The sequence below is a fragment of the Neofelis nebulosa genome, chromosome 10 (genome assembly GCF_028018385.1).
Source record: "Neofelis nebulosa isolate mNeoNeb1 chromosome 10, mNeoNeb1.pri, whole genome shotgun sequence".
Lineage (NCBI taxonomy): Eukaryota > Metazoa > Chordata > Mammalia > Carnivora > Felidae > Neofelis > Neofelis nebulosa.
The window spans coordinates 46,385,555-46,411,579 of record NC_080791.1 but is presented as its reverse complement, the minus strand read 5'-3'; the positions used below and the strand labels follow the sequence as shown (position 1 = coordinate 46,411,579).

The following is a 26,025-nucleotide window of genomic DNA, read 5'->3' as shown; positions in this document are numbered from 1 at the left end:
GTGGCTCATTTTGGTTATATATAAACTTAAAAAACTGGTTAGTGGGAGATGAATATTTGGACTTGTTATATTTCAATACTTATTAAAAATTTGAATAAAGTTGTTTTTCACTATTTTCCTGTGAAATTTTTGTAAGATGACTTTTAAAATCTATATATTTAAAGACTCCATTAGACACAGATAGTAAGTGATGATTACTGCTTCTCCTTGTATACTAACAGTAAAAGTCTAGTTTCTCATAGAATTTCTTCTTTTGAGTTGTGCTTTGTGTTAGGCTCTTGACTTGCAGTGAAGAGGGACACTTTGAGAAACACCTTTGAAAGATTTTCTGCTGCTTTTACTATTAGAATGTTGAGGAATTTATCTAATTTTTTTCTTCAAGACCAGGTTGGATGTTTTACTTTCTCTGTTTTTGTTTAACTGTTTGACACTAAGACTCAGTATAATTGGTCATGTTTTTCTTTTCATTCTTGCTGTCATGAATTCAGATCCAAAATTAAACACTAAGTTTGTATATTATGTTTCAGTGTTTCTTCCCAGTATTTTATGATTTACAAACAAGAACCTATGTACTTAAAGGTTATCAACCACTGTGTCAAGCCCATTTTGAGAATAAGAGTAAATAAAAGAATGAGTTCATTGCACAGTGGATCTCTTTGAAAATATAAAGATTGCCAAAGACTTTTGGTTTTGTTTTTTCTCTCTTAAGTTGTTTTAGTCCCAGAGAGCTTTAAAATGAAGTCAGAATATTTCCTTAGTCCCCATCTCTTACAATGGGTCTCAAGCCAGTTTTACTTAGTAATTTGCCAGTAGCTTGCATGCAATAAAAGAGGAGGTTAGAGATGACAAGGCTTTCTGCTTGGGCAGATCATCCCTGAGTAGTTAAAACTAAGGCAGTATAAGGTTTCCTTGATTGAGGTCTTTGGAACCTGTTATGCAGACAAATAGCAGTACATCTTCTCAACTTAGCATAATTCTAGGTTTAAAACAGTTAAAACTTCAAAAGAACTTCAAAAGTCCATCTCTCCATAAAAGCAGCAACAGCAACCAAAATTGTCAAAAACTGTCAGAATCTTTTTCAGGACTCTGGAAAGTAACCAAAAGTTTGTAGTAACCAGGGGAGCATTAATCAAGAAAATCACTGCATCTAGGTAAGAACAGCAAGCTTTGTGGTATTTTAACTTACCCTGTACCCATCCCATGTTCCTCAGCTCAGTGGTAGCCTTGAAAATAATAGCCCTTGTTCTTGGTACTTGTACCAGAGAGAGCCAAATAGACCTCATTCACAACACATTATAATTACAGTTGACCCTTGAACATCATGGGGGTTGGGGCATGTACCTCCTGTGCAGTTGAAAATCCACGTATAACTTTTGACTCCCCAAAAATATAACTGCTAATAGCCTACTGTTGACTGGAAGCCTTACTCATAAAAGTTGAGTAACATGTATTTTGTATGTTATATGTGTTACATATACTGTATGTATAAGTTAGGGAAAAAATAAGAGAAAAGAAAATATTAAGAAAGTCATAAGGAAAGTGCATTTACAATTTGTACTATAAAAAATCTATGTACAAGTGGACTCACAGTTCAAACCTGTGTTGCTCAAGGGTTGACTGTAATTTTTTTGGTTTGTCTGGTGGTTCCCTTAAGATTAATTGAAAACACTTTCCTTTATCTCACTGAAGTGACAACCTTGGGAGTATTTGTCAAAAATATGTACTTTGTTACTGCTGCCTGAGGCACTGACAACAATTGGAGCAAAAATAGACTGACTAAAAAGCTTGAGAGGAAAGGCTGGGAATAAGATATTTTGAGGAAGAAGGGCTTTGAGGACTTGGACTTGGAAATTTTTGACTATTTGCAGTCATGGCTGTGCACATGTTCAGGCTGTGCACAAGCTCAGGCTTAGGACCTTAAGAAGGTTGTAAGTTTGTTCTGGCTGACTTTGGGGCTCTGTGTAGTCTGGAAGTGAGGGCTAAGGCAGAGTTGTAAGCTGCTTGGTTAGTGTTAAAGGGATGTCCCAACACACAGAGCCCATCTTCAAAGACTGGGAGAATTTTTGGGTTCTAGGCTTTTAAGGAAATGTCTGTTCAATCACTGGTTGACCACTAAGCTAATAGAACAGAGATGTCAGTGATCACACACGACAAAAAATACTTCATAGTATTGGTTCAGAAAAGTCATTAACGAAAAAGTATATATTAACAGTAAATCCTAAGGAGGGGAAACATCTGATTTCTAGATTTGCAACATTGTAATATTCAACATCCAGTTTTCCATAAAAAGTTTTATGAAGCATGCAAAGAAGGTAAGACCCTTTCAGAGAAGAAATGAACAGAAACTGTCCCTAGGAAGCATTATGACCTTGAACTTACTGAAAGTTAAACAACCAGGAGAATGATGCGCCATCAAATATCAATAGAGAAGTTATCAAAAGGAGCTAAACATAAATGATGGAGCTGAAAAGTAACAGTAGGAAATGAAGAGTTCACTAGATGGTTTCACTAGATTTGAGTAGGCCAAAGGAAGAGTCAATGAATTCAAAGGTCAGTTGAAATACCTAGTTTGAAGAGCTGAAAGAAGAAAAATGAACAGTCTTTGAGACCTATGAGATGCCATCAAGTATACCAACATATGCATAATAGGAGTTGGAGAAGGAGGAGAGAGGAGGGGAGGAAAGAATATTTGAAGAAATAATGCCCTGATAAAACTTTGTAAATTTGATGAAAAACATAACACGCTTAAGAAGTTCAATAAACTCCAAGTGGGGTAAACTCTATACCACAACCTATCATAATCAAACTGTCAAAGACAAAGAGAATTTTGAAAGTGGCAAGAGAATCAGCTCCTCAAATAACAACGATTCTTAGATTAACAGCTGGTTTCTTATCAGAAACAATGGAATCCAAAGGCATTGGGATGACAAAGCACTGAAAGAAAAACTAAATAATTCTCTATCAAAACTATCCGAAATGAAGGAGAGATGACATTCTCAGGTAAAACAGAGAGTCATTGCTTAAAGACTTAGCCTACAAGAAGTACTAAAGAGAGTCCTTCAGGCTGAAAAGAGAGGGCATGAGACAGTAATTTGCATTCACATGAAAGAAAAAACACAGGTAAATGTAACTACGTAGGTAATTATAAAAGTAGTGTACATTTTGTTTGTAACTCCTTTTCCCCCTATTTGATATAAAAGACAACTACATAAAGAAGAAACTATAAACCCATGTTTATGGGCATGCTATTTATAAAGATGTAATTTATGACAACACATAGAGAAATTATATAGGAGCAAAGTTTTTGTGTACTACTGAAATTAAATTGGTCTTAATCCAGACTGGGTTGTTATAAATGAAGATGTGCAAGGACTAAGGAAATAGCAAAAATATATAGTAAAATAAATGATCAGAGAATTAATATGGTACACTAGCAAAATTAAATTCTTCAGTTAAAAGGCAGAGGTTTTCAGAATGGATAAAAGAAATCCATCTGTTGATTCAGACACAATCATTGGTTGAAAGGAAAGGATGAAAAATGCATCAGTAACTAAACATGCAAACAGTAACTAAAAGAGCTTGAGTGGCTGGACTAAAATCAGACTAAATAAATGTATGAAAAAAATTGTTATAAGAGATAAAAAAGGACATTGTATAGTGATAAAGGGGTCAATCTATCGGAAAGGTAATAACAATTATAAACTTTTTGTACCTAACAACAGAATTTCAAAATACATGAAGCAAAATGTGGCAGGATTGAAGGGAGAATATGGTTCAACAATTACAGTTGGAAACTTAACCCTACTTTCAGTAATGGGTAGAATGACTAGACAGAGGATCATCAAGGAAATAGAAAGTGTGAACACTATAAACCTCCTACACCTAACCAACTTACAAAGAACATTCGTCCCAACAACAGCAGAATGCACATTCTTAAGTGCACGTGGAACAGTTTTTTGGATAGGCCATATATTAGGCCACAAAACAAATCTTGATATATTTAAAAACAAATCATACAAAGTATGTTCTCTGACCACAAATATAGAAACAAATCTGGAAAATTCATAAATATATGGAAGTTTGATAAAACAGTTAATTTAAAACTACTGAAACTATCTTAAACTAGTCATATTTAGTGAGAAGTGTGTGTGTGTGTGTGTGTGTGTGTGTGTGTGTGTATTTTTAAATCACAGAAAAATACATTATAACTTTTTATTCATAAGCTTGAAAATTTTAGGAGAGTTTTGGTATTTGTAATGAATGTTCTAGTTATTAGGACTGTGTGTTGCCCCAGGTTTTTGTCCTTCAGTATTTGATTAAACATTTTATAGTCCTATGAAAACAGCAGATAATCCAAAAATCTATTGTATGATTTTTTTTCCTTCAGACTCACTTTTCTGATTATGTCATATGTGGATTAAAAAAATTGGCCTATATTTTCCACATATAAGTTAGATGGCACTTACAGGCTCAGAAGTATACTTAATGATACATTGATTTATAAAGGGAAAGAGTTATTGGTTATTTTCCATTAATAAGCTTCTTTACTGCTTGTTTGATAACATTATCAGGTGTTAAGTGGGAGTGATACATGACATTTAATAAAATATACCATGTCATTTCTCAATAATAATGGTAATTTAAGATCTTTATTTAGTGGAGTGATGAGAAAATGTTAAAACTAACTTACAAAATCTTTTTTTTAATATGAAATTTATTGTCAAATTGGTTTCCATACAACACCCAGTGCTCATCCCAACAGGTGCCCTCCTCAATGCCCATCACCCACTTTCCCCTCCCTCCCACCCTCCCATCAACCCTCAGTAAACTAACTTAAAAAAATCTTAAAAAATATTCTTCCCTTTGAGTTAGCATTGAGAATTTTTTAATGTGATTCATGCTTATTCATTTATTTTTCTCATCGTGTTGTTACTTTTCATTTTTAGCTGCAGTAGTTTTAATAAGCTTTAAAGAAGTAACATCTTTTTTCTGGTGGGGAAAATTCCAGTTTTCTTTGTTAATTTGGTAAAAACTAGCCTTTTACATTTATGTGAAAAGAGACCAACTTTAATCGAAACTTTTTAGTGCATGTAGATCAGAGGTTTTTCACATATTTACAAAGGAATTTGGCTACAAGTTAAACTTGAAATTTGCGGTACATGTTAATTTCTTTCAGGAGAAGGAAGCCAACACCCTTTTGGAGCCATGAATATTGTCCGAACTCCATCTGTTGCTCAGATTGGAATTTCGGTGGAATTATTGGACAGTTTGGCTCAGCAGACTCCAGTAGGCAGTGCTGCTGTATCCTCAGTTGACTCATTCACTCAGGTAATGCAATGCACATATTTCATTATTTTCTAAATTTTAAAATCAAATTCTGTACTTTAAAAATAAGCTTCATGGTAGAAAACCTGTAAAAATGAAGGTAAATATGTATGGCATAAGTTATTGGCTTCTGTGGATAATTTAACCTTGTCTATCTACTTCTATAGGTACTCTAAAATTGGTAAATGTTTTGATGAGAGTTGTTTTTATAGTGATGAAATAGCTCAAAGCAATTTAAAAATGGGATTAAATATTAACATTTTTTCCCCTCCCACAGTATACTAGGTTGTAGGTGTATAGTTGTGAATTTTATAAGCAAGATTCTCATCCTCAAGGAGCTTAAACTGACGTAATTCCATGATGATTGGCTTAAGCAAAAAATGTTTATTTTTGAGAGAGCACATGTCGGGGAGGTACAGAGAGAGAGAGGGACAGAGGATCTGAAGCAGACTCCTCCCTGACAGCAGCAAGCTTGATGCAGAGTTCAAACTTATGAATCAGGAGATCGTGACCTGAGCTGAGGTTGCACGCTCAACCAACTGAGTCAGCCAGACACCCCAATGATGATTGACTTTTAACCTCTGTATGACAAAAGGCTGAAGGGGAGAATGATGTAGGCAAAGGTGTAGCTAATATAAAGGCCCTGAGGTAGAAAAATAATTTTGTTGTTTGGAAAATAATATGAAGGTCTTTGTGGCTGGAGTAGAGCGAGCAAGGGTGAGAGATGGGAGATGAGATGAGAGTAATTGGGGAGGTGGACGCAGGATAAAATCATGGTACCTCACTGGCTTTTATAAGGACTTAAGCTTATATTCTATTTGGAAAAGAAGACATAAGAGAGTTTTGAGAAGAGTAAGAGGATCTAAGTTACATTTTAAAAGGATCATTTTGCATTTTTGGAGAGACACTGTAGTGGGAAGGAGGAAGATTAATTAGGAGGCTCTTATGAAAATCTAGATGAGAGATTATAATGACTTGAACTAGTGAAGTCCTGGGAGGTGCATATGAAGGTAATTAAAAGTACTGGCATATCTTGTTTTATTGCACTTCACTATATTGCACCTCACAGGTACTGTTTTTTTATATATTGAAGGTTTGTGGCAACCCTGAATGGAGCAAATCTGTCAGCAGCATTTTTCCAACAGCATTTGCTCACTTCATGTCTCTTTGAACATGTTGGTAATTCTTGCAATATCTTAAACTTTTTTGTTATTTTATTTGTTATGGTAATCCGTGATCAATAACCTTTGATGTTACTATTATAATTGTTTTGGGGCACCATGAACTGTGCCCATATGAGATGGAGAACTTAATTGCTAAGTGTTGTGTGTTTTCTGACTCCTCCACTTACCAACTATTCCCTGATCTTTCTCTCCTCAGGCCTCCCTATTCCCTGAGACACAACAATATTGAAATTAGGCCAGTTAATAACCCTACAATGGCCTTTAAAGGGTTCAAGTGAAAAAAGAGTCAATCTATGAGGCAAACTTCATTGTTGTTTTATGTTAAGAATTTGCCACAGCCACCCCAACCTTCAGAAACCACCACCCTTGATCAGTCAGCAGCCATCAACATTGAGGCAAGACCCTCCACCAACAAAAAGATTATGACTCGCTGAAAGCTCAGATGATGTTTAGCATTTTCTAGCAATAAAGTATTTTTTTAATGAAGGTATGTACATTTTTTCAGACATAATGCTAGTGCATACTTAACAGACTATAGTGTAGTGTAAACAAAATTTTTATATGCACTAGAAAACCAAAGCATTGACTTGACTCACTTTACTGTAGTGTCTGGAACTAAATGGCAGTATGTCTGAGGCATGCCTATAGTTGATTTCTAGAGATAATTTGAAGATGGAGCCAGTAGTGTTTCATGGTGTGGATCACATGTAAGGTCTGAGATTAAGGAGAGACACCAACTGTGGCCCAAGGATGTTGGCTTGAGGAACCTGAACATGGAATATCGAACACAAGTATGGGCTGGGAGTGGAATCAGGAGTTGGATTTTGTTTGTACTATGTTTGGGATGCTTGTTAGACATCAAGCTGGAGATGATGAGTCTAGAGTTCAAGAGCGAGGTCTAGGACACAGATCAAAATGGGAGTCATCAGTGTAGAGATCTTATCTAGAGTTTTGTAGGACTGTGGTTACTAGAGAAGTAATTATAAATAGAAAATTTGATCTCAGGGCCATTTCAAATTTGAGAAGCTTAAGAAATGAAGAGAGAAAAAGAGTAGCCTAAAGTAGGAGGAGACCCCAAAAGTAGTGTTTTGGAAGCCAAACAGAGACTGGTTTTGAAGAAGGAAGTATCAGTAGTATCATTGCTGATGGGTTGAGATGAGGCTGAGAAGTAACCACTGGATTCGGCAAAATAGAAGTCATTGAAGAGTTTGATAAGAGTTCAGGGTGGTAGAAGAAGAGTTTGGAGTGAGTTGGAGAGAAGGAAGTGGAAACAGTAGTGACTATAGATGACTCTTGATGAGTATAGTTGTGGAGGACGGCAGATAAATGGTTTGGTTACTTAAGGGGGGCTATGGGTACACGGACTTTGTTTTTACTGTTTTTTAATGGGAGATACTACATTATGTTTGACTGATGTGAATGAAGCATTAAAGAAAAACTAATGATGCAGGAGAGTGGGGAGAGTTGCTGAAGTGGTGTCCTTGAGTAGGAAATGAGAGTACATTAGATAGGATAATGGACAGTTCTCATAGTAATGGATATATGGATACAGATGGATGCAAGAGGTTGGTAAAGGTGGTGATGAGAACTTGTGCACGTTCTCTCGATTCCTTCTCTTTGTTCAGTGAAATAGGAAACAAGGTCATCAGCTAAGATTGAAGAGAAAGGAGTATTGGATATTTAAAGGAAAAGGATTATTAAATAAGTCCACTAGGAGAGGAGGAGGGTGAATGAACTAGGGAATTCTTTTCTGGGCGGCATATTCTTTAGGGTTTGGCCATGAATTTAAAGGCAGACTTGTCACATGATCTCTTGAGAATGAGCTGAATTATAAAGAATGATAGAGTCTGGGTCTTTTTTTTTTTTTTTTTTTCCAGTAATTAAAAAAACATACTGCTGTGCTGAGAATAGCAAGTTGTAAAGCAGTAGTTACAGTATCCCAGATAGACGATATTAGAAAAATGTCTGAAAAATACATACCAAAGTGGTATTATCCCTGGAGAGAGTTTAAGAAGACTTTTTACTCTAGATATTTATAAATTATTTGAGCTTTTTATTTATTTTTTATTTATTTATTTTTTAACGTTTATTTCTTTTTGAGACAGAGAGAGACAGAGCATGAATGGGGGAGGGTCAGAGAGAGAGGGAGATACAGAATCGGAAGCAGGCTCCAGGCTCTGAGCTGTCAGCACAGAGCCCGACGCGGGGCTCGAACTCACGGACCGTGAGATCATGACCTGAGCCGAAGTCGGACGCTTAACCGACCAAGCCACCCAGGCGCCCCTGAGCTTTTTAAATAAAGCATATGTATTTTTTTAATGCTTATTTATTTATTTTGAGAGAGTGCAAGAGAGTGGGGGAAGGGCAGGGAGCGAGAGGGAGAGAATCCCAAGCAGGATCCACACTGTCAGTGCAGAGTTTAAGGCAGGGCTCAGTCCCACGAACCGTGAGATCATGACCTGAGCTGAAATCAAGAGCTGGATGCTCAACCAACTGACTGAGCCACTCAGGTGCCCCAAAGCATATGTACTTTTTATTAAATATTTTATTATGAGATATTTTAAATATATAGGAAAATACATCCTACAAATATTGTATGCCTACTGTGTACCAGGTGCTTTCTAAGCACAAATGGATAAAAATAGGTAGACAAAATAATAGTTGTTCTTACAGAGCTCTCTTTATAGTGGATTATATAAGAAGACTTCAGAGTGTCTTCCACCTAGATTTAACATATTTGCCACTAATTAGTAGCATATTTGCTACTAATTTTTTTAAAAAAGTATTTCAGATAAGGCTTGGTGGCTTCTGCTTCTCTTCCATTTTTCTGGTAGCTACTCTTCTAACTTCATATATTTTTGCCATCCTGTGTTAGTACTTTAAAAGAAACATACATGTCCACAAAAATGTATAGCACTACTCGTTTAAACATGTTTTTAATTTATATTCTTGATTACTCTTACTTCTTTTACTTTTTATTAATAGTACGTGTACGTGGCTTAAACATCACACAGTTTTACATGCAAGACAGTTGTCCTTGGTTATACTTCTTATATTCTTCTCTTTTTCTGCTCCTTAAAAGTACTCACTTTCAACCTTCAACCTCCTTCTCATTTTTTTTTTCACCGATTTCTTCCTGTATTTAACTTCCATGTGTCAGAAAAAACTTGCTTAATCTGTTCTTAACCAATTTGTCTGTTCTAGGTGTTTTCCATCGACTTACCAATACCTAATGTGATTTAGCTCTCTCATTCCTCTGTTCCCCAGCATATGGAGATATTTTTTCTTCCCACTTTTTTTTTTAATGTTCATTTTACTTATTTTGAAAAAGAGTGTGAAATCAGGGAAGGGAGAGAGAGTGAGGGAGAGAATCTGAAGCAGAGACAGAGAATCTGAAGCAGGCTCTGCCCTGCCAGCGCAAAGCCCAATGTGGAGCTCAAATTCACCAACCTAGAGATTATGACCTGAGCCAAAGCCGGTGGTTCAACCAACTGAGCCACCCAGGTGCCCATCCCCACCTTTTTTTTTTTTTTTTTTAAGATTTTATTTTATTTTTAGGCAAGAGATTGTGTGCAGATGGGGTGATGAGGGAGAACAAGAATCTCAAGCAGGCTCCATGCCCAGCATGGAACCCGATGTGGGGCTTGATCTCCTAAGTCAAAATCAGGAGTGAGATGCTTAACTGCATCACCAAGGCGCCCCAAGATTTACAACCAATGTGGAGCTTAAACTTAAAACCCCAAGATCAGGAGTCACATGCCCTACTGACTGAGCCAGCCAGGCACCACCACCCCCCCCCCCCCCAACCATTTTATTACTGATTTTCATTTAATTAATCAGTTTTCAGTATCATGATCACTAAATGTTTTTCAGAACTGAGCCAACATACTGTGATTTGCGTTTTCTTTCTTGTATAACTTTTTATTTTTCTCGGTTAATAAATGCATTTTTCCTTTGTATGGATTTCTGTTTCCAGGTCTAATTTATGCCCAAACTCTGCCAAGTATAAATTCCTATTCAGTATATTTTTAAAAAGCAGTTTTTAAATTTTTTTTGCTAATATCCTTCTTGGAACTCTGTTTTGTTCTTCTGTGGACTGATTATTCTCTGGGTCTGTTGCATAACTATAGTCAAGGTTTTATTTTCTTTAACCATTATTGGAGAAATTCCTTTTATTTCTCTTCTGTGTTGTAGTCCTTTTTTTTTTTGTTTTCTCTGTTTTTCTTTCTTGTTGATTACCCCTTTGTATCTTTTTAAATTTTTTTAAAAATGTTTATTTATTTTTGAGACAGAGACAGAGCGTGAGCGAGGGAGGGGCAGAGAGAGAGGGAGACACAGAATCTGAAACTGGCTGCAGGCTCCGAGCTGTCAGCACAGAACCCGATGTGGGGCTCGAACCCACAAACTGTGAGATCATGACCTGAGCTGAAGTCGGACGCTCAACCGACTGAGCCATCCAGGCGCCCCTTTATTTATTTATTAAAAAAAATTTTTTTAATGTTTATTTTTGAGACAGAGACAGAGTGTGTCCCTTTTGTATATTTTTTAAATGAATGTAAATGGTATACTGTGCAAATTTCTGCAGCTTGGCTATTGTTCATTCAACATTTTAAAGATTTATCTGTGTTGACACATGGAATAAATCTAGTTTATTTCAATTGTTTTATAGTATGCAATTGTATGAATGAGACAGTTTTTTTTTTTCATTTCTATATTGATGGATATTTTCACTAATATTTTTGTTAAGACCTTAAATTTTTGCCAAACTGATGGGTGAAATTTGAATACCACTATTGTTTGGATTTGTATTTCTTGATTACTGGTGAAGTTGAACATCTTTTCTCATTTTGACCCGCATTTGTTTTGTTTTTATTTTTGAGAAAGTGCATGCATGCAAACTGGGAAGGGGGAGAGGCAGAGAGGGAATCTTAAGCAGGTTTCATGCCCAGCTAGGAGCTTGATGTGGGGCTCCATCTTATAACCATGAGATCATGACCTGAGCAGAAATCAAGAGTCTAGTGCTTAACTGACTGAGCTACCCAGGTACCCTGCAGGCTGCCTGCTCAGCACGGAGCTTGTCACAAGGCTCAATCCCACAATTCTGGGATCATGACCTGAGCTGAAATGAAATCAAGAATCAGATGCTCAACTGACTATGCCACCCAGGCACCTATATACATATTTTAATAGCAATGATGGTTTATATATTTTGCCCAATTTTCTATTGTTTGGCAGTTTTTAATTTTACCTTTTTGGGAAGTGGTCTTTATGTATTCTGGGTAATAATCCTTTGTTCTATATGTTGTAAGTTTTTGTCCTAGCATGTTGCTTGTCTTTAAGTATTGTTTTTGGTATTTTTTGCATGCAGATGTTATATTTTTGTGTTGATGATCATATCTTTTGTGATTTTGTGTGTGTGTGTGTGTGTGTGTGTGTGTGTGTGTGTGTTTGAGAAGTTTTTGCTGTCCTAATGTGTGAAGATGTTAGGTTCTCTTATGGGTATTTAAAGGTTTAACCTTTTACTTTTTGAATTATTTTTTGTGTGTGGTATGGGAAGGGATCTAAATTCATGTTTCCCTTAAGGAAAGGTAGGTGTCCTAACCCCATTAATTGAAAGCTAGTCCTTTTTGTTTGTTTGTTTGTTTGTTTGTTTAACTCTGAGTTAATAGCATCTTTGTTATATATCACATTGTCACATAGGCTTAGATAGGTTTCTGGCCTCTCTCTTCTATTCCAGTTAGTTCATTTGTCCCTTTGCCAGTAAAAGTCTTAATATCTGTTAGGTCAGACCCCTCCTCCTGCTCATCAAAATAAGTTTAGATATTCTCCATAATAATTTTAGTATAAGCTTATTGAGTTTCATGAAAAATTTATTGGATTTTGTTGGAAATGACATTGGATTTATAGGTTTGATTTGGGGAAAATTGCTGTTATTATACTATGTCTTCCCATCTGTGCACGTGTTGTATCTTCCCACTGAACATGGTGTATAGATCTTTTCATTTGGTTTCTTTTCTGTCTCTCAAGACAGTCTTGAAGTATTTTCCACCCCAGTTTTATCAGCTTCTTAGCAGTTTTCCTAGATATGTACAGACTGTGTCTATTCTGAATTGCAGCTTTTAAAGTTACATTTTAAAATTTTGTTGCTAGTGTGGAGGTTTGCTGTTTTTTTCCTCCTGATACTGATATTTTATTTAAAAAATTTTTTTTAATGTTTATTTCATTATTTTTGAGAGAGAGAGCCAGAATGTGAGTCAGGGAAGGGCAGAGAGCAAGAGGGAGACACAGAATCTGAGACAGGCTCCAGGCTCTGAGCTGTTTGTTGTCAGCCCAGAGCCTGAAGTGGGGCTCGAACTCACAAATGTGAGATCATGTCCTGAGTCGAAGTCGGCCGCTTAACCAACTGAGCCAATCAGGCGCCCCCTGATACTGATATTTTAGTTAGTGATTTTACTGAACTCTGGATATTAGTTCAAGTCACTTAATGGTAGCCTCTTGGATTACATTACCTTTGATATTACTAGGCAAAAAGATAAAAAACTAATAAGGTATTTCCTCATTACATTTAAGCCTTTATCTTTCTGGCAAGAAAAAGACTTCTTAGAGATGGTTGTTATTTTAGATATGAGAAAGTAGTTTGATGTGAGGCGGGTGGGATTTGAGGAGGGGGCACGGTATATGTAGAGGTAGAGATAAACGATATTTTGAAGGAAAACATTTTTTTCCCCTAAAATGAATATGTTAGGAAATTAAACTAGTTAAAAATCACAGAAATACTTTGAGATACAAAGAAAGTACTAAAGGCAGGTTGTTAAGATTTTGTGCCACAGTGTCATTTTATGACTTTCCTTATCTTGCAGCATTAGACTGTCTTAGAACTCACAAGTCCTTAAAATCAAGTTACTGCAGAAACATTTTTAATTAAAAATACTAAGGTCTAACTGGAATATTTAGCATGATTCATTAATCTATTCATTATTAACTTTTCAGTTCACACAAAAGATGTTGGACAACTTCTACAATTTTGCTTCATCATTTGCTGTGTCTCAGGCCCAGATGACACCAAGTCCATCTGAAATGTTCATTCCAGCAAATGTGGTTCTGAAATGGTATGGGAAATTTTGTGTCTCTAATATTAAGGCTTTTAGTAACCATATATATTTTTTGCCTGTGAATGTATTTCTTCTTTGACATTTAAACATATTCTTTTATTGTGGACATCAGCACACATTAACATTGGCATGCCATGAAAAAGTGTACTGTGGAGTTCGTATTGAGGAATATTCTTACCCTAAATATTCTGTTATGTAGTAGCCAATTGAGTTGATACAGTCAGGAAAATACAATTGCCTGTGTTTAGGGACCACAATTAAGGATTGTAAATTTTCAAATATTTTAACTTGTAAGTAACCATATAGGAATCTTGAAATACAAAGCAAAATTTTTTCCTAAGTTTAGAAAGTCTTGGTCTAACATAGACATTGTATAAGGTATCAGGGTGGTTTATACTGCATCCTATACTTAAGTGATTAATCAAATTTATTTCTCAGCTTTCCCATATTTCTGTTTTATAGGTATTCTTTTCACTTTGAATATCCCAGTGGTGGGATGCATAAGGAGAATTTGTTGAGCAGTGGTAGCATGGTGTAGCATGGATAGCCCTGAAAGGTATTAGGTTTGAGATTTGTTAAAATGTAGGTATGTGACCTTGAGTAAATTCTTCCACTCTACTCATCTGTGAAATGAGGGAGGAGGAGTTAGATTTGTTTTTTTTCTTAGGTCCCTTCTAGCTGTCAGATTTGCAGAAGATAAAAAATTAATAAAATTTATTATGATTTGTACTCTCTGATACAAGCCAGTCATACTTAACTCACTATGCTTAGTGTCCTTTTATAAGAATAATTAAACTTTCAGATTAATATTTTAGCTTTTTTATCTCAGCTTTTTAGAAGTGACATGTAAAGTTATTTGCTTTTTAACAAGTCCTTTAGTAGATTATGAAAGATCTTAATTTTCTTGTAAATATGTTTTTCTTTTGTAGGTATGAAAACTTTCAAAGACGACTAGCACAGAACCCTCTCTTTTGGAAAACATAATTTGAATAAAATAATTTTTAATGGATTCTGAACTTTGTCATGTTTTGAAGAGAAATGCCTCCATTTAAAAGTGTGAAGTCAAAAGGATCATGAAACCTAAGTTTAAAAACTGCTTATTGACTGCAGCTTAATTATAATCTTTATAAAAAATTAAACACATGGAAAAATGAAAATATGACTTCATTAATGAGTTTTTTTCCCTTAAGCTTAAAACATTCAGATGCAAAACACTTTGTTTTGGCTAGGATTTATTTTTTACTTAAAAATAAGGCATATTTACAACAATAGTGTGCCAAATGCCATTGCATTTATAATCTTTCATTTATTTTTATATTGGTTTGCTAGAGTAGTTAACTTAAAATCAGCTATATCAAAGTATGGGAAAACATATCAAATACACATTCTTACATATGGGGAAATTATTTTCAGTTAGTATTTCTTAAGATTACAAGTTTTTCCAGTAACACAGGTTGGTTGTCAGTTTTATATCTGCAAATTCATACATGTTTGTTTTTTTAATAAAATTACCATGGTTAATACTGATGAGGTTATATTTAATGCTGGTAATGTTGTGAGGCATTTGTGTGTAGAATATAGGATTTAATTCCTTTGCCTATTAAGGTAAAGCTATTGTGTCTCCAGAAGGGAACCCTTGGCTCATTTATACCGGTGACATCCATTGACCAAAAACTACCAAGATCTCACCTGTAATCAAAGCTATGTTTACTAGCTAGCTGCACCAAAGGAGTCAGACACCAGAGGAACTGTGGGGTATCTCCAAAGGAAGGGTATGTACATATAGGAGTTTGGGGCCTCTAGTTTGTTTTTAAACATTTTGGCAAGGATTAGTGAAAATTTGGAAACTAGAGAGTTGCTAGTACAGTCAGTGTCGTTAGAACGCTTGACTATGCAGAGTTATCATTAGATCGGTTTGTGGTCTTATTTTGAAATGTGTATCTGAGCTAGCAATCAAAGTTTGAGCTTAGGCAATTTCTTGTGTTGTCAAAGTTTGGTAGACTTGCACGTCTTGCAAGTTGTACATTTTTGCAAATTGTAGTTTCTATTTTTTATTTAGTTTTTAATTTATATCCAAGTTAGTTAACATATAGTGCAATAATGATTTCAGGAGTAGATTCCAGTGATTCATCCCCTATGTATGACACCCAGTGATCATCCCAACAAATGTCTTCCTTAATGCCCCTTGTAGTTTCTCTTTCAATTTGTAATTCTCTTCTGGTCTTTATTTGGTCTATGTTGAAGGATAGGCCATTATCTTCTGGAATTGTGATCAAGTCAGATTAGTATTTCTCTTTACTGGGTTATAATTGTGTATCAAGAATCTAATGGTAGTCCTTAGTTTCAGGTCTTCATGTTAATAATGGTTGATTGTTGTTGAATCATGTGACTTGACATTGCTACACAACAGCATTTAAGACTCAGAACAGAAAGCATCTGCCAGCTGTAACAAAATTACCAGAAGCAAAATGAGTATTCTACTAGAATGCAAAGCCAGGAAGGAGCCTAGGTTACAAAATGCAAGCTACAAAAACATATCTCTAAGTCCAGCTGGGTCTATTCTATAGAGTCAGGTAGCTTCTTTCTTTAGCTTGGTCAAAGACCATTGTACCTATCTAGTGATCTTTATAGATCTTTATATATAATATATTAAGTGCAAACTGCCCCTTGCCTTGCCAAGAGGAAATAGAAGACCATGTCATTTCCCATGACAATCCTGTAGTGAATTTAAACTGGTTTGTTGGACTTTCACAGCCTGAGTCAAGATTTGAACCACCTTTCCTAGTTGTATTCAAGAGAGTTTGCACTTTGAGAGATCTCCTAAGTAGCCAATTCCTGCTTCATTTTTAAAGGCTCTGGTTATCCTTCCCAAGGAAAATGCTACACTGGATAAAAAAGGGCTTTAAATATCTGAAAGCTTAAATATTATTCTGTACCACAAGATATGTTTGGGTTTAGGAGGTAGGCAAAAGCCTGGTGTAGACCTAAGTAATCCCTGGTGAGGTACAGAGAATATTAGGAATATAAATAATATTTTATCACAACAGAAATGAGCCAAAAATTGTTTCCTAGAGGTGGGCACATGTCAGTGGAGTTCAGTTCCTGCTTAGAGGTCTGGAAAATCTTTGGAGAAATGATTAGTGCCATGAGAATAGCTCCAGCATTTGTTCCCCTCCCTGGGAAGTCTAGTTCTGCCAACAATGCTCTTATGTAATTATAGCAGAAGCATTTTGTTGACTTGGAGTAAACTTTTTAGTTTTTATTCAGAATGAAGGCTGAGGCTACTGATAAGAGGAAAACTCAAGAATCAAAAAAGACCTTTGGGAGGAAATTGATCTCAGGAGTTTAAAGGAACAGGTATTACATCTTTTATGGTGGAATTTTATAACAAGAGTAGCTGTGATCTGAGAAAACTGTAACATGGAATGCAAAAAAAAGTTTTGCATTTCTTAAGGTGGCCCAAAAAGACCATAGAGGATTAAGAATAAAATGATACAGATATCTGAGGGCATATTGAGAAAACTTTAGGGTTATCTCTAGGAGGTACCAACATATAATAAGCAAAAGAGGGAAAAAGAACAAAGGTATCAGAAAATTAATCATGTTTTTTTGCCTTGGGCAGAAGCAGTTCATTTTCTGTTGTCATGTCTTTGACCTGAGGGTTTGATTAGTAGTCTTCCTTCAAAGATCATGCTTCTGGAGAATCCCTGAGAATCAGTGGCTTAAAGTCTGGTGGAGTGGTTGTCCAGCTGTCTGGAGAAGATCTATGTCATTTAGTTGGGAAACATGAATCCAGGAATCATTGTTTTGGACTTCTGCCATGCTAGTTACAATATCTGATAAGCTTATTTTTCATTGAAGGCAGTTTTTCTCTGATGTCTCTTCCAGAATATTAAATTTGCTGAAGACTGAGGATGTTACAGACAGTGATGTTTTAGTAGAATGGAGAGTTGAATTCACTATTGAGGTATAGCACAATTATAAGATTATTATAAATTATTACTATGAGACAACAAAGGTATTATGGACAGTGACAATTTTCTAGGCCTGTAATTTATTCCACAAAGTATGTATTTTTTCAACACAGTTATTGTATCAGTATGCCCAATGTGATGGCATTAGGGCCTTTGAAAAGTGATTAGGTCATGAGATTAATGCCCTTATAAAAAGGACCCTAAGAGAGTTCCTTTGCCCCATCCACTATATGAGGATACAAGGAAAAGTGTGAACCTGCAAGAGGGCCCTCACCTGACCACACTAGGCAACTTGATCTTGGGCTTCCAGCCTCCAGAACTGTGAGAAATAAATTTTTGTTGATTATAAGCTACCTAGTCTCTACTATTTTGTTACAGCAGCTTGAATGGACTAAGACACACTGAAACATTTTTATTAACACGTTTTACTTATGCACATTTTAGGAATGCTGACCTCTTGATTTTTCAGGCCTTTTTTAAGTTCGATTTTTAAAATTTTTTTAATGTTTAGTTTTGAGAGAGAGACAGACAGCAGGATAAGGGCAGAGAGAGAGGGAGACACAAGATCTGAGGCAGGCTCCAGGCTCCAAGCTGTTGGCACAGAGCCTGATGTGGGGCTGGAACCCACAAACCATGAGATCATGACCTGAGCCAAAGTTGGATGCTTAACTGAGCCACCCAGGCACCCCTAAGTTTGATTTTTAAAAAATAATTCTTAACAATAGTTTTGAATTAATTAAAATTTGAAGAATGTCAATCTTAATTTTTCCTATTATCATTTCTTCTATAAAGTGAAGGAAACCTGGAGTGCAGGCAAAAAGACATCTTAACAATTGTATTATGCCTGAATTTGGGAAAGGCAAAATCATAAAGAGATGTCAGAGGAGACGAGGTATGAATAGGAGTCAAAAATATCCAAAGGTAAGAAATAATCTTAACCAATATCTATATTCAGTATACTAGGAAAATTACTAACACCACTTACCATCTGTGACCCATGGATCTATTTTTTAAAATGCTTCTAAGTAAGTTACTTCTTGAACAAGAAGTAAAAGAATGGTAAGGAACTTTATTAGAATTTTAAATAAGGAGAAAGTAACAAACTAGTTTTCGTATTTTCATGGTTTTGATGACACATGTACCTGATAAGGACATTGTCTTCTGAATGTAACTCAGTTGTCATGTATGAACCTGGAACATGTTCATCTTGTAAATGCTGATTCTAGATTTCAAATACATCTCAAATAGGTTCTATGTTATTACTTTCTGGTTCTGGTATCCTCAAAATGTCACACTTGAAGAATTAACTGAAAACTGACAGCAAATGATTTTGTTGACAAGAGAATGGCTGTCTTCTTAGCTCCATGGTTGTAAGACATTTTCATTTTAGACTTATAACTACCTGTTAGAATTGTGAAATAATTTTTTATTCTGTGTCTTCTATTTCTTTCCATAACTTTTGTGTACACATCTGCTTTCCTCATTTGCCTATTTAAAAAAAGAGCTTATTGGGGCGCCTGGGTGGCTCGGTTGAGCGTCCAACTTCAGCTCAGATCATGATCTCGCGGTCTGTGGGTTCAAGCCCCGCATCGGGCTCTGTGCTGACAGCTCAGAGCCTGGAGCCTGCTTCGGATTCTGTGTCTCCCTCTCTCTCTGCCCCTCCCCCGCTCATGCTCTCTTGCTCTCTCTCTCGCTCTCTCTCTCTCTCTCTCTCTGTCAAAAATGAATAAACAATAAAAACAAAATAAAAAAAATAAAAAAAGAGCTTATTGGGGCACCTGGGTGGCTCAGTTAGTTAAGCGTCCAACTTTGGCTCAGGTCATGATCTCATGGTTTATGGGTTGGAGCCCTGGTTCGGGCTCTATGCTGACAGCTTGGAGCCTGGAGCCTGCTTCTGATTCTGTGTCTCCCTCTCTGTCTGCCCCTCCCCTGCTCACACTGTCTCTCTCTGTCTCTCAAAAATAAATAAATAAAAATGTAAAAAAATAGAAACTGTCTAAATTCTAAAAAATAAAATAAAAATAAAGAGCTTATTGATATATAATTCACATACCATCAGATTCACTCAAAGTGTACAATTCAGTGTTTTATAGTATGTTCAAAGGTTTGTGTGACCATCATTGATCTAATTTTGGAACATTTTTATCCCCCCCTAGAAGAAGCTCCATACCCATTAGTAGTTAATCCCAGCCTCCAGCCTCCAGTCCCTTCACCAGCCCTAAGCAGCTGCTTATCTACTTTCTTTCCTATGGATTTGCATTTTCTGGGTTTTTTTTTTTTGTAAATGGAGTCCTAATGTATATGGTCTTTTGTGACTGGCTTACTTCACTTAGCATGTTTTCAAGTATATCAGTACTTCATTCCTTTTTTTTTTAAGGAGATTTAAAAAAAAGAAATGTTTATTTATTTATTTTGAGAGAGAGCTGGAGCAGGGGAGGGACAGAAAGAGAGGGAGAATCCCAAGCAGCAGGCCGATGCGGGGGCTCAATATGGGGATGGAAGGGGGGCTCGAACCCAGGAACTGTGAGATCATGACCTGAGCTGAAACAAAGAGTTGCTTTTAAAAAGGCAAATGATGAAAACAGATGTGAGATTATTTCTTACCTTTGGATATTTTTGACTCCTATTCATACCTTGTCTCCTCTGACATCTCTTTGTGATTTTGCCTTTCCCAAATTCAGGAATAATAAAGTTGTTAAGATGTCTTTTTGCCTGAACTCTGGGTTTCCTTTAATATAAACCAATTAGTGCAGGAGCGTCTGTATATTAAAAAAAAATGCCTTACCATCTGATTCATTTATCTTCTTAGGGTGCCTCTCAAATGAACAATTTTTTTCATATCAAAAATTTCCCTGATTGGCCACTCATAATTCCAAATGGCCTTTCGTAATTTTGTCATTGAGAAAGTTATGTGCAAAAATGAGAAAATAGAGGTCAGAATTCTGCCAAGAGGTAGGCCAAGTGTTTTGCAGATAAACGATAAGACAACAAGGCTGACTTAGATTAAAAGGGAAAGTATTCCTGTGTGACTCTTGGGTCATTTATCAATAGCCTCCTGGCAAGTGGAATATGAAGAGAATACCTTTCCCAAAACCAGTTTTTCACACACAGACAAGACTAAAGAACATTTTATATGGCTTTAATTAAAAAGGTCAAATTTTTACAAGTTTGCCTAAATGCTGCCAGGTTATTAAGACCTTATGAAGTCATCAGTCCTTGAAAGGGAAGTTTGGAGGACAGATTTAATGGGTCTATTTTTTTTTTTAATGTTTATTTTTGAGAGAGAGAGAGAGAGAGAGAGAGAGAGAGAGAGAACATGAACAGGGAAGAGGCAGAGAGAGAGGGAGACATAGAATCCGAAGCAGGCTCTAGGCTCTGAGCTGTCAGCACAAAGCCGCACGCAGGGTTAGAACCCAGGAACTGCGAGAACATGACCTGAGCTGAAGTTGGACCCTTAACTGACTGAGCCGCCCAGGTGCCTTTAATGTGTCTTTAACTGTCTTTTGTGAACTCCATTTTTGGACATGCAGCAGTAGTATAGATAATACAGGCAACCGGCAAGATGGCTAATGGTAAATGAAAGATTTGTCAGACTTTCACTAAGGGAGATGATTAAATAATCAGATAGCCAGAGACTCCCAGGGGAATTTCTTCCAAGGACAAAATCAAAAGCCCAACACTGAAGAACTCAGTGAAAAAATTGGAATTCAATTTCAGCACAAGGTTGACTCTGAGCAAGTGGAAATTAAAGGGATTTCAGATGTGCACACTACTATCCAGTAGAGGGTCCACACCACAATAGCAAGCATCTCAATGGACCTAAACCTATTAAGGTCTACAATATAAAGACCAGTAGGAATAAACTCTTATTCAAACAAAGTGAGGTTTATTAGGGTGCTGAAGCAAAGGACAATGCACATGTAAGGGAACAGTGGGGCTTCTCAAATGGGAAGAATTAGGAAGGGCTTGTGGTAGCTGGAGTTAATCTTATATTATCATGGCAGGGACACGTTGAAATAGTGGTCTTTAGGGTATTATGTGTAAGTGATGAATCGCTAAGTTCTACACCTGAAACTACTATACTGTAAGTTAACTAACTGGAATTTAAATAAAAATTTTTTGGGGAAAAAACAGTGGTCTTTAGAACACATGAATCCAGGTATGGGTAATTTTACACCAGTTTGTTTGAGGTCTTGTCCTAGAATAGATAGGTCTCTATGAGTTTAGATGGTTTGTTTTGTATGTTAAGGTTTGGTACAGTTTATCTCTTTTGAGAATCATATGTATCTGTTTTGCAAGTTGAAGTTTCTGTTTCAGTTCTCAGTACTCCAAGAAAATACCCATCATTTAAAAAGACAACATATTTGGGGTGCCTGGTGGTTCAGTTAGTTAAGCTTCCAATTCTTGGTTTTGGCTCAGATCATGGTCTCCCAGTTAGTGAGTTCGAGCCCTGCATTGGGCTTCATGCTGACAGTGTGGTGCATATCTCAGTCCCTTTGTACCATTGCTTTTCTATCACCTTCTGGCACCTCTCAACCTGAATTCTGAATGAGTCAAATATATGTGCCTTTTTTTTTTTTTTTTTTTGTAAAAGGCCAGTGAATGTTGCATCAGAAAACCCTGTAACCATAATCTCTAACTTATATTTTTCGATAAACTCTTTTATTTTATTCACCACACCCATTATTTTATTCTCCAGTTGCTTTTAAGATTTTCCCTTGGTCTTTTGTTTTCAACAGTTTGAAATGATTTGCCTAAGTGGGTTTTGATTTTTTTAAAATCCTGCTTAGTGTTTTCTTAGCTTTCTTGGATCTGCGATTTGATGTCATAATTAATTTTGGAAAATTCTTGGTCTTTATTGTCTTCCAATTTTTCTAGTTTTTTTTTTTCTTAATCTTTCTATAATTCTGTGTGTGTTAGACCACTGCTGTTGTTCCACAGCTCTTTTCTGTTTGTTTCTAATGTTTGTTTATTTATTCTGAGAGAGAGCACACTTGAGCAGGGCGAGGGGCAGAGAGAGAGAGAGAGAGAGAGAGAGAGAGAGAGAGAGAGAGAGAGAGAATCCCAAGCAGGCTCTGTGCTGACAGTGGATGCAGGACTCGATCCCATGAACCGTGAGATCATGAGCTGAGCCAAAATCAAGAGTGGGATGCTTAATCGACTGAGCCACCCACGCGCTCCTATTTGTTTATTTATTTATTTATTTTTTTTATTTTTAAAATTTTTTTTTTTCAACGTTTTTTATTTATTTTTGGGACAGAGAGAGACAGAGCATGAACGGGGGAGGGGCAGAGAGAGAGGGAGACACAGAATTGGAAACAGGCTCCAGGCTCCGAGCCATCAGCCCAGAGCCTGACGCAGGGCTCGAACTCACGGACCGCGAGATCGTGACCTGGCTGAAGTCGGACGCTTAACCGACTGCGCCACCCAGGCGCCCCTCCTATTTGTTTATTTTTACATTTTTTACATTTTGTGTTTAAGTTTGGTTATTTTCAACAGACTTATATTCAAGTTCACTAAATTCTTCCTTGACTGTGTCAAATCTACTGATAAGCTGGTGAGGGCATTCTTCATTTCTATTACTGAATTTTTAGTTTCTAGTATTTTCATTCAGTTTTTTCTTATAGTTTCCATCTCTCTGCTGAAATTATCTATCTGATCTTTCATGTTGGCCATCTCTTCTCTTGGAGACTTTAACATATTAATCATACTTATTTTTAATTCCCTATCAGTTCCAACATATGTGTCGTATCTGACTCTGGTTCTGATGATTACTTTGTCTTTTAGGAAGGTAGTGTTTTTTTTTCTGGACATTTTACATTCTTTGTCATTTTTTTAAATTGAAAGACAGACATCTTCTGTAGGATTAGACACTGAGATAAAAGTCTGTGTGCCTGGAAATAGGCATGTCTATCCTACCAGGCCTTGAGCGTAGGGTTAGTGGTTGGGCTGTGTTTTGAGATTACTGACACAAGCTTAAAATTTCCCTAGCCATAGTTTGTGTTTTGGGTAGGACTGGTTTACCAGAGGTTTCCTTTTAATTTTTCTCCATTCTCACATTTATATTTTCTCTTTGTCTTACTTATTGCTAGATGCTAGTTAACTGGCAGTGAGGATTGGTGGTTGAGGTGGAGATGTTCTTTGTTCTAATTAAGCTCAGTCTTAGGCAGTCACCGTGATCCTGGATCTTGGGGATGTAGTTTTCTTAGTGCTCCTGCCTCCACAAGCACAGTTCTGAGCCCAAGACAGTTTTCTGCCTCTGTACCTGGGATAGATTTTTTTTCTCCTGTTCTCTTCTCTTGCTGCAGTGGGTTTTCCTAAGAACCCTAAAAGTGACAGTTTTTGTCTGCTGCAAATTAAGGCTTTTGTTCCCTCACTGATAGTGCAGAGTCCTAGCAAGCTATTGTCTCCCTATAGCAAGGGCTGCTGTTCCCTCTCCCAAGTTTTGCACAATAAAGAGACTTTCCCAGCATTCTCCAAATCTTTTATGCGACTGCCCAGTGTGGTTCATGGTGGAAAAGCTTGTAACATGGGGCGCCTGGGTGGCTCAGTTGGTTGAGCGTCTGACTTCGGCTCAGGCCATGATCTCACAGTCTGTGAGTTCGAGCCCCGCATCGGGCTCTGTGCTGATGGCTCAGAGCCTGGAGCCTGCTTCCGATTCTGTGTCTCCCTCTCTCTCTGCCCCTTCCCTGCTCATGCTCTGTCTCTCTTTGTCTCAAAAATAAATAAAGACATTAAGAAAAAAAAATTAAAAAAAAAAAAAGAAAACTCATAACAGTGTTCAGACTCCCCATGTTTGCAGCTCCAGAGACTTCATCCTTTCTAACCAGTCAACTTAGCTGAACTCTTATCCTTGTTCAGCTTTATCTAGATAAGCCTAGGATTTCTCTTTCTTCCCCACGCTATGCAATCATTGGTTATGCTAAGTACTGTCATGTCTTCCTCCAAATAGTTCTTAAATTTGTTTACTTTAAAAAAATTTGTTTTGTTTTGTTTTTTATTGTTGAGAGAAAGAGAGAGAGACAGAGACAGAGCATGAGCAGGGAGGGGCAGAAGGAGAGGGAGACACAGAATCCAAAGCAGGCTCCAGGGTCTGTGCTGACAGCACAGAACTCACGACCCCTGAGACATTGACCTGAGCCAAAGTCGGAAGCCTAACTGACTGAGCCACCCAGGTGCCTCAAATGTGTTTACTTCTTTATTTTTGCATCTTCAGTGCAGTTTAGGCCAGTGGCTTCTCAAACTACTCTACCCACAAATCATCTGGGACGTTATAAATGCAGATTCTGATTCAGTAGATCTGGGTTGGGGCTGCACTTGCAAGCTTCCAGGTGATGCTGTCATTGCTGCTCCTGTTCCATTGACATCATTTTGAATAGGAAGGGTTTAGTCCTTACTTGAAAGAGTCTTCTAAAGAGTTGCGTTGCTACTTTTAATCGTTCCTTCCTCTAGTCTATTAGCTACACTGTAGTTGGAGTAATCTTTATAATATGTAAATATGATCATCTCAATCCTTAGCTTATCAATCCTTCAGTAATTTCTCATTGATTTAAGAATGATGTAAGGAATCATTACAGATCCTCCTTACCTCTTCAGCTTTATTTCCTAATACTCATCTCCCCACTACCCCAACTTGCTCATGTTCCACCATGTGTACGGCTTGAAGTGGTCTTTGCACATTTTCTGCATGGTTTGCTCTTCTTCTATTCCCTCTGTCCTTATAATCCCTCCATAGGTCTCAGCTTTGATTTCACTTCCTCTAAGAAGCTTTCTTTGAGTTCCCAAGACTAGATAGTCTTCTTTTCTTTTTTTTTTTTTTTCTCTTATAGCATCCTATGGCATTTAATCGTGCTACATTATTATTGCCTATTTGTTTGTCTAGACTAGTGCCTGGTAATTCGATTTCACCAAGTACTAGAAATCAAATTATTAAGATCTACCAATTGAGGTATCAGCCAGTATCACTCATTGATGAGCTGAACTACCATCACATACCAGCTTCAAAGAGCAATCAAATTGTCTTATCTTTCAGGCTTCTTTTTTTTTTTTTATTAACTTTTTTAATGTTTTTATTTTTGAGAGAGAGACAGAGTGTGAGTGGGGATGGGGCAGAGGAGAGTGAAACACAGAATCTGAAGCAGGCTTCAGTCTCTGAGCTGTCAGCACAGAGCCTGATGTGGGGCTCAAACTCACGAACCTTGAGATCATGATCTGGGCTGAAGTCGGATGCTTAACCGACTGAGCCACCCAGGTGCCCCTCTTTCAGGCTTCTTTTGACTGCTGAAATGACTGATAACTATTTGAATACTGGGTATGTGTTGTATTTTTAAAGGAAAACCACATAAATAATGAGACTGCATGGTATAACTAACATATGTGTTTCTTTTTTTAATGTTTTTTTTTTTATTTTTTTATTTTTTTTATTTTATT

The 26,025-nt window shown here is 36.8% G+C and overlaps 1 protein-coding gene across 4 annotated transcripts in view; it reads left to right on the top strand.

Moving 5' to 3' along the window:
- Positions 1-14,630, top strand: part of HIKESHI (heat shock protein nuclear import factor hikeshi) — a 43,061-nt gene extending 28,431 nt beyond the window's left edge. Inside the window, exons 3-6 of one of the 4 annotated variants that reach the window (XR_009249651.1) lie at positions 5,177-5,328; positions 6,419-6,500; positions 6,706-6,996; positions 13,500-13,623. Coding sequence is in view for 2 of the 4 variants with exons in the window: in XM_058687549.1 (XP_058543532.1) it covers positions 5,177-5,328; positions 13,500-13,618; positions 14,084-14,159 (347 nt within the window). In the remaining 2 variants the exon portion in view is untranslated. Of the gene's footprint in view, positions 1-5,176; positions 5,329-6,418; positions 6,505-6,705; positions 6,997-13,499; positions 13,624-14,083 lie in introns of those variants that run through there. The other 3 variants (XR_009249650.1, XM_058687549.1, XM_058687550.1) reach the window with 3 other exon arrangements.
- Positions 14,631-26,025: the final 11,395 nt, after the last annotated feature.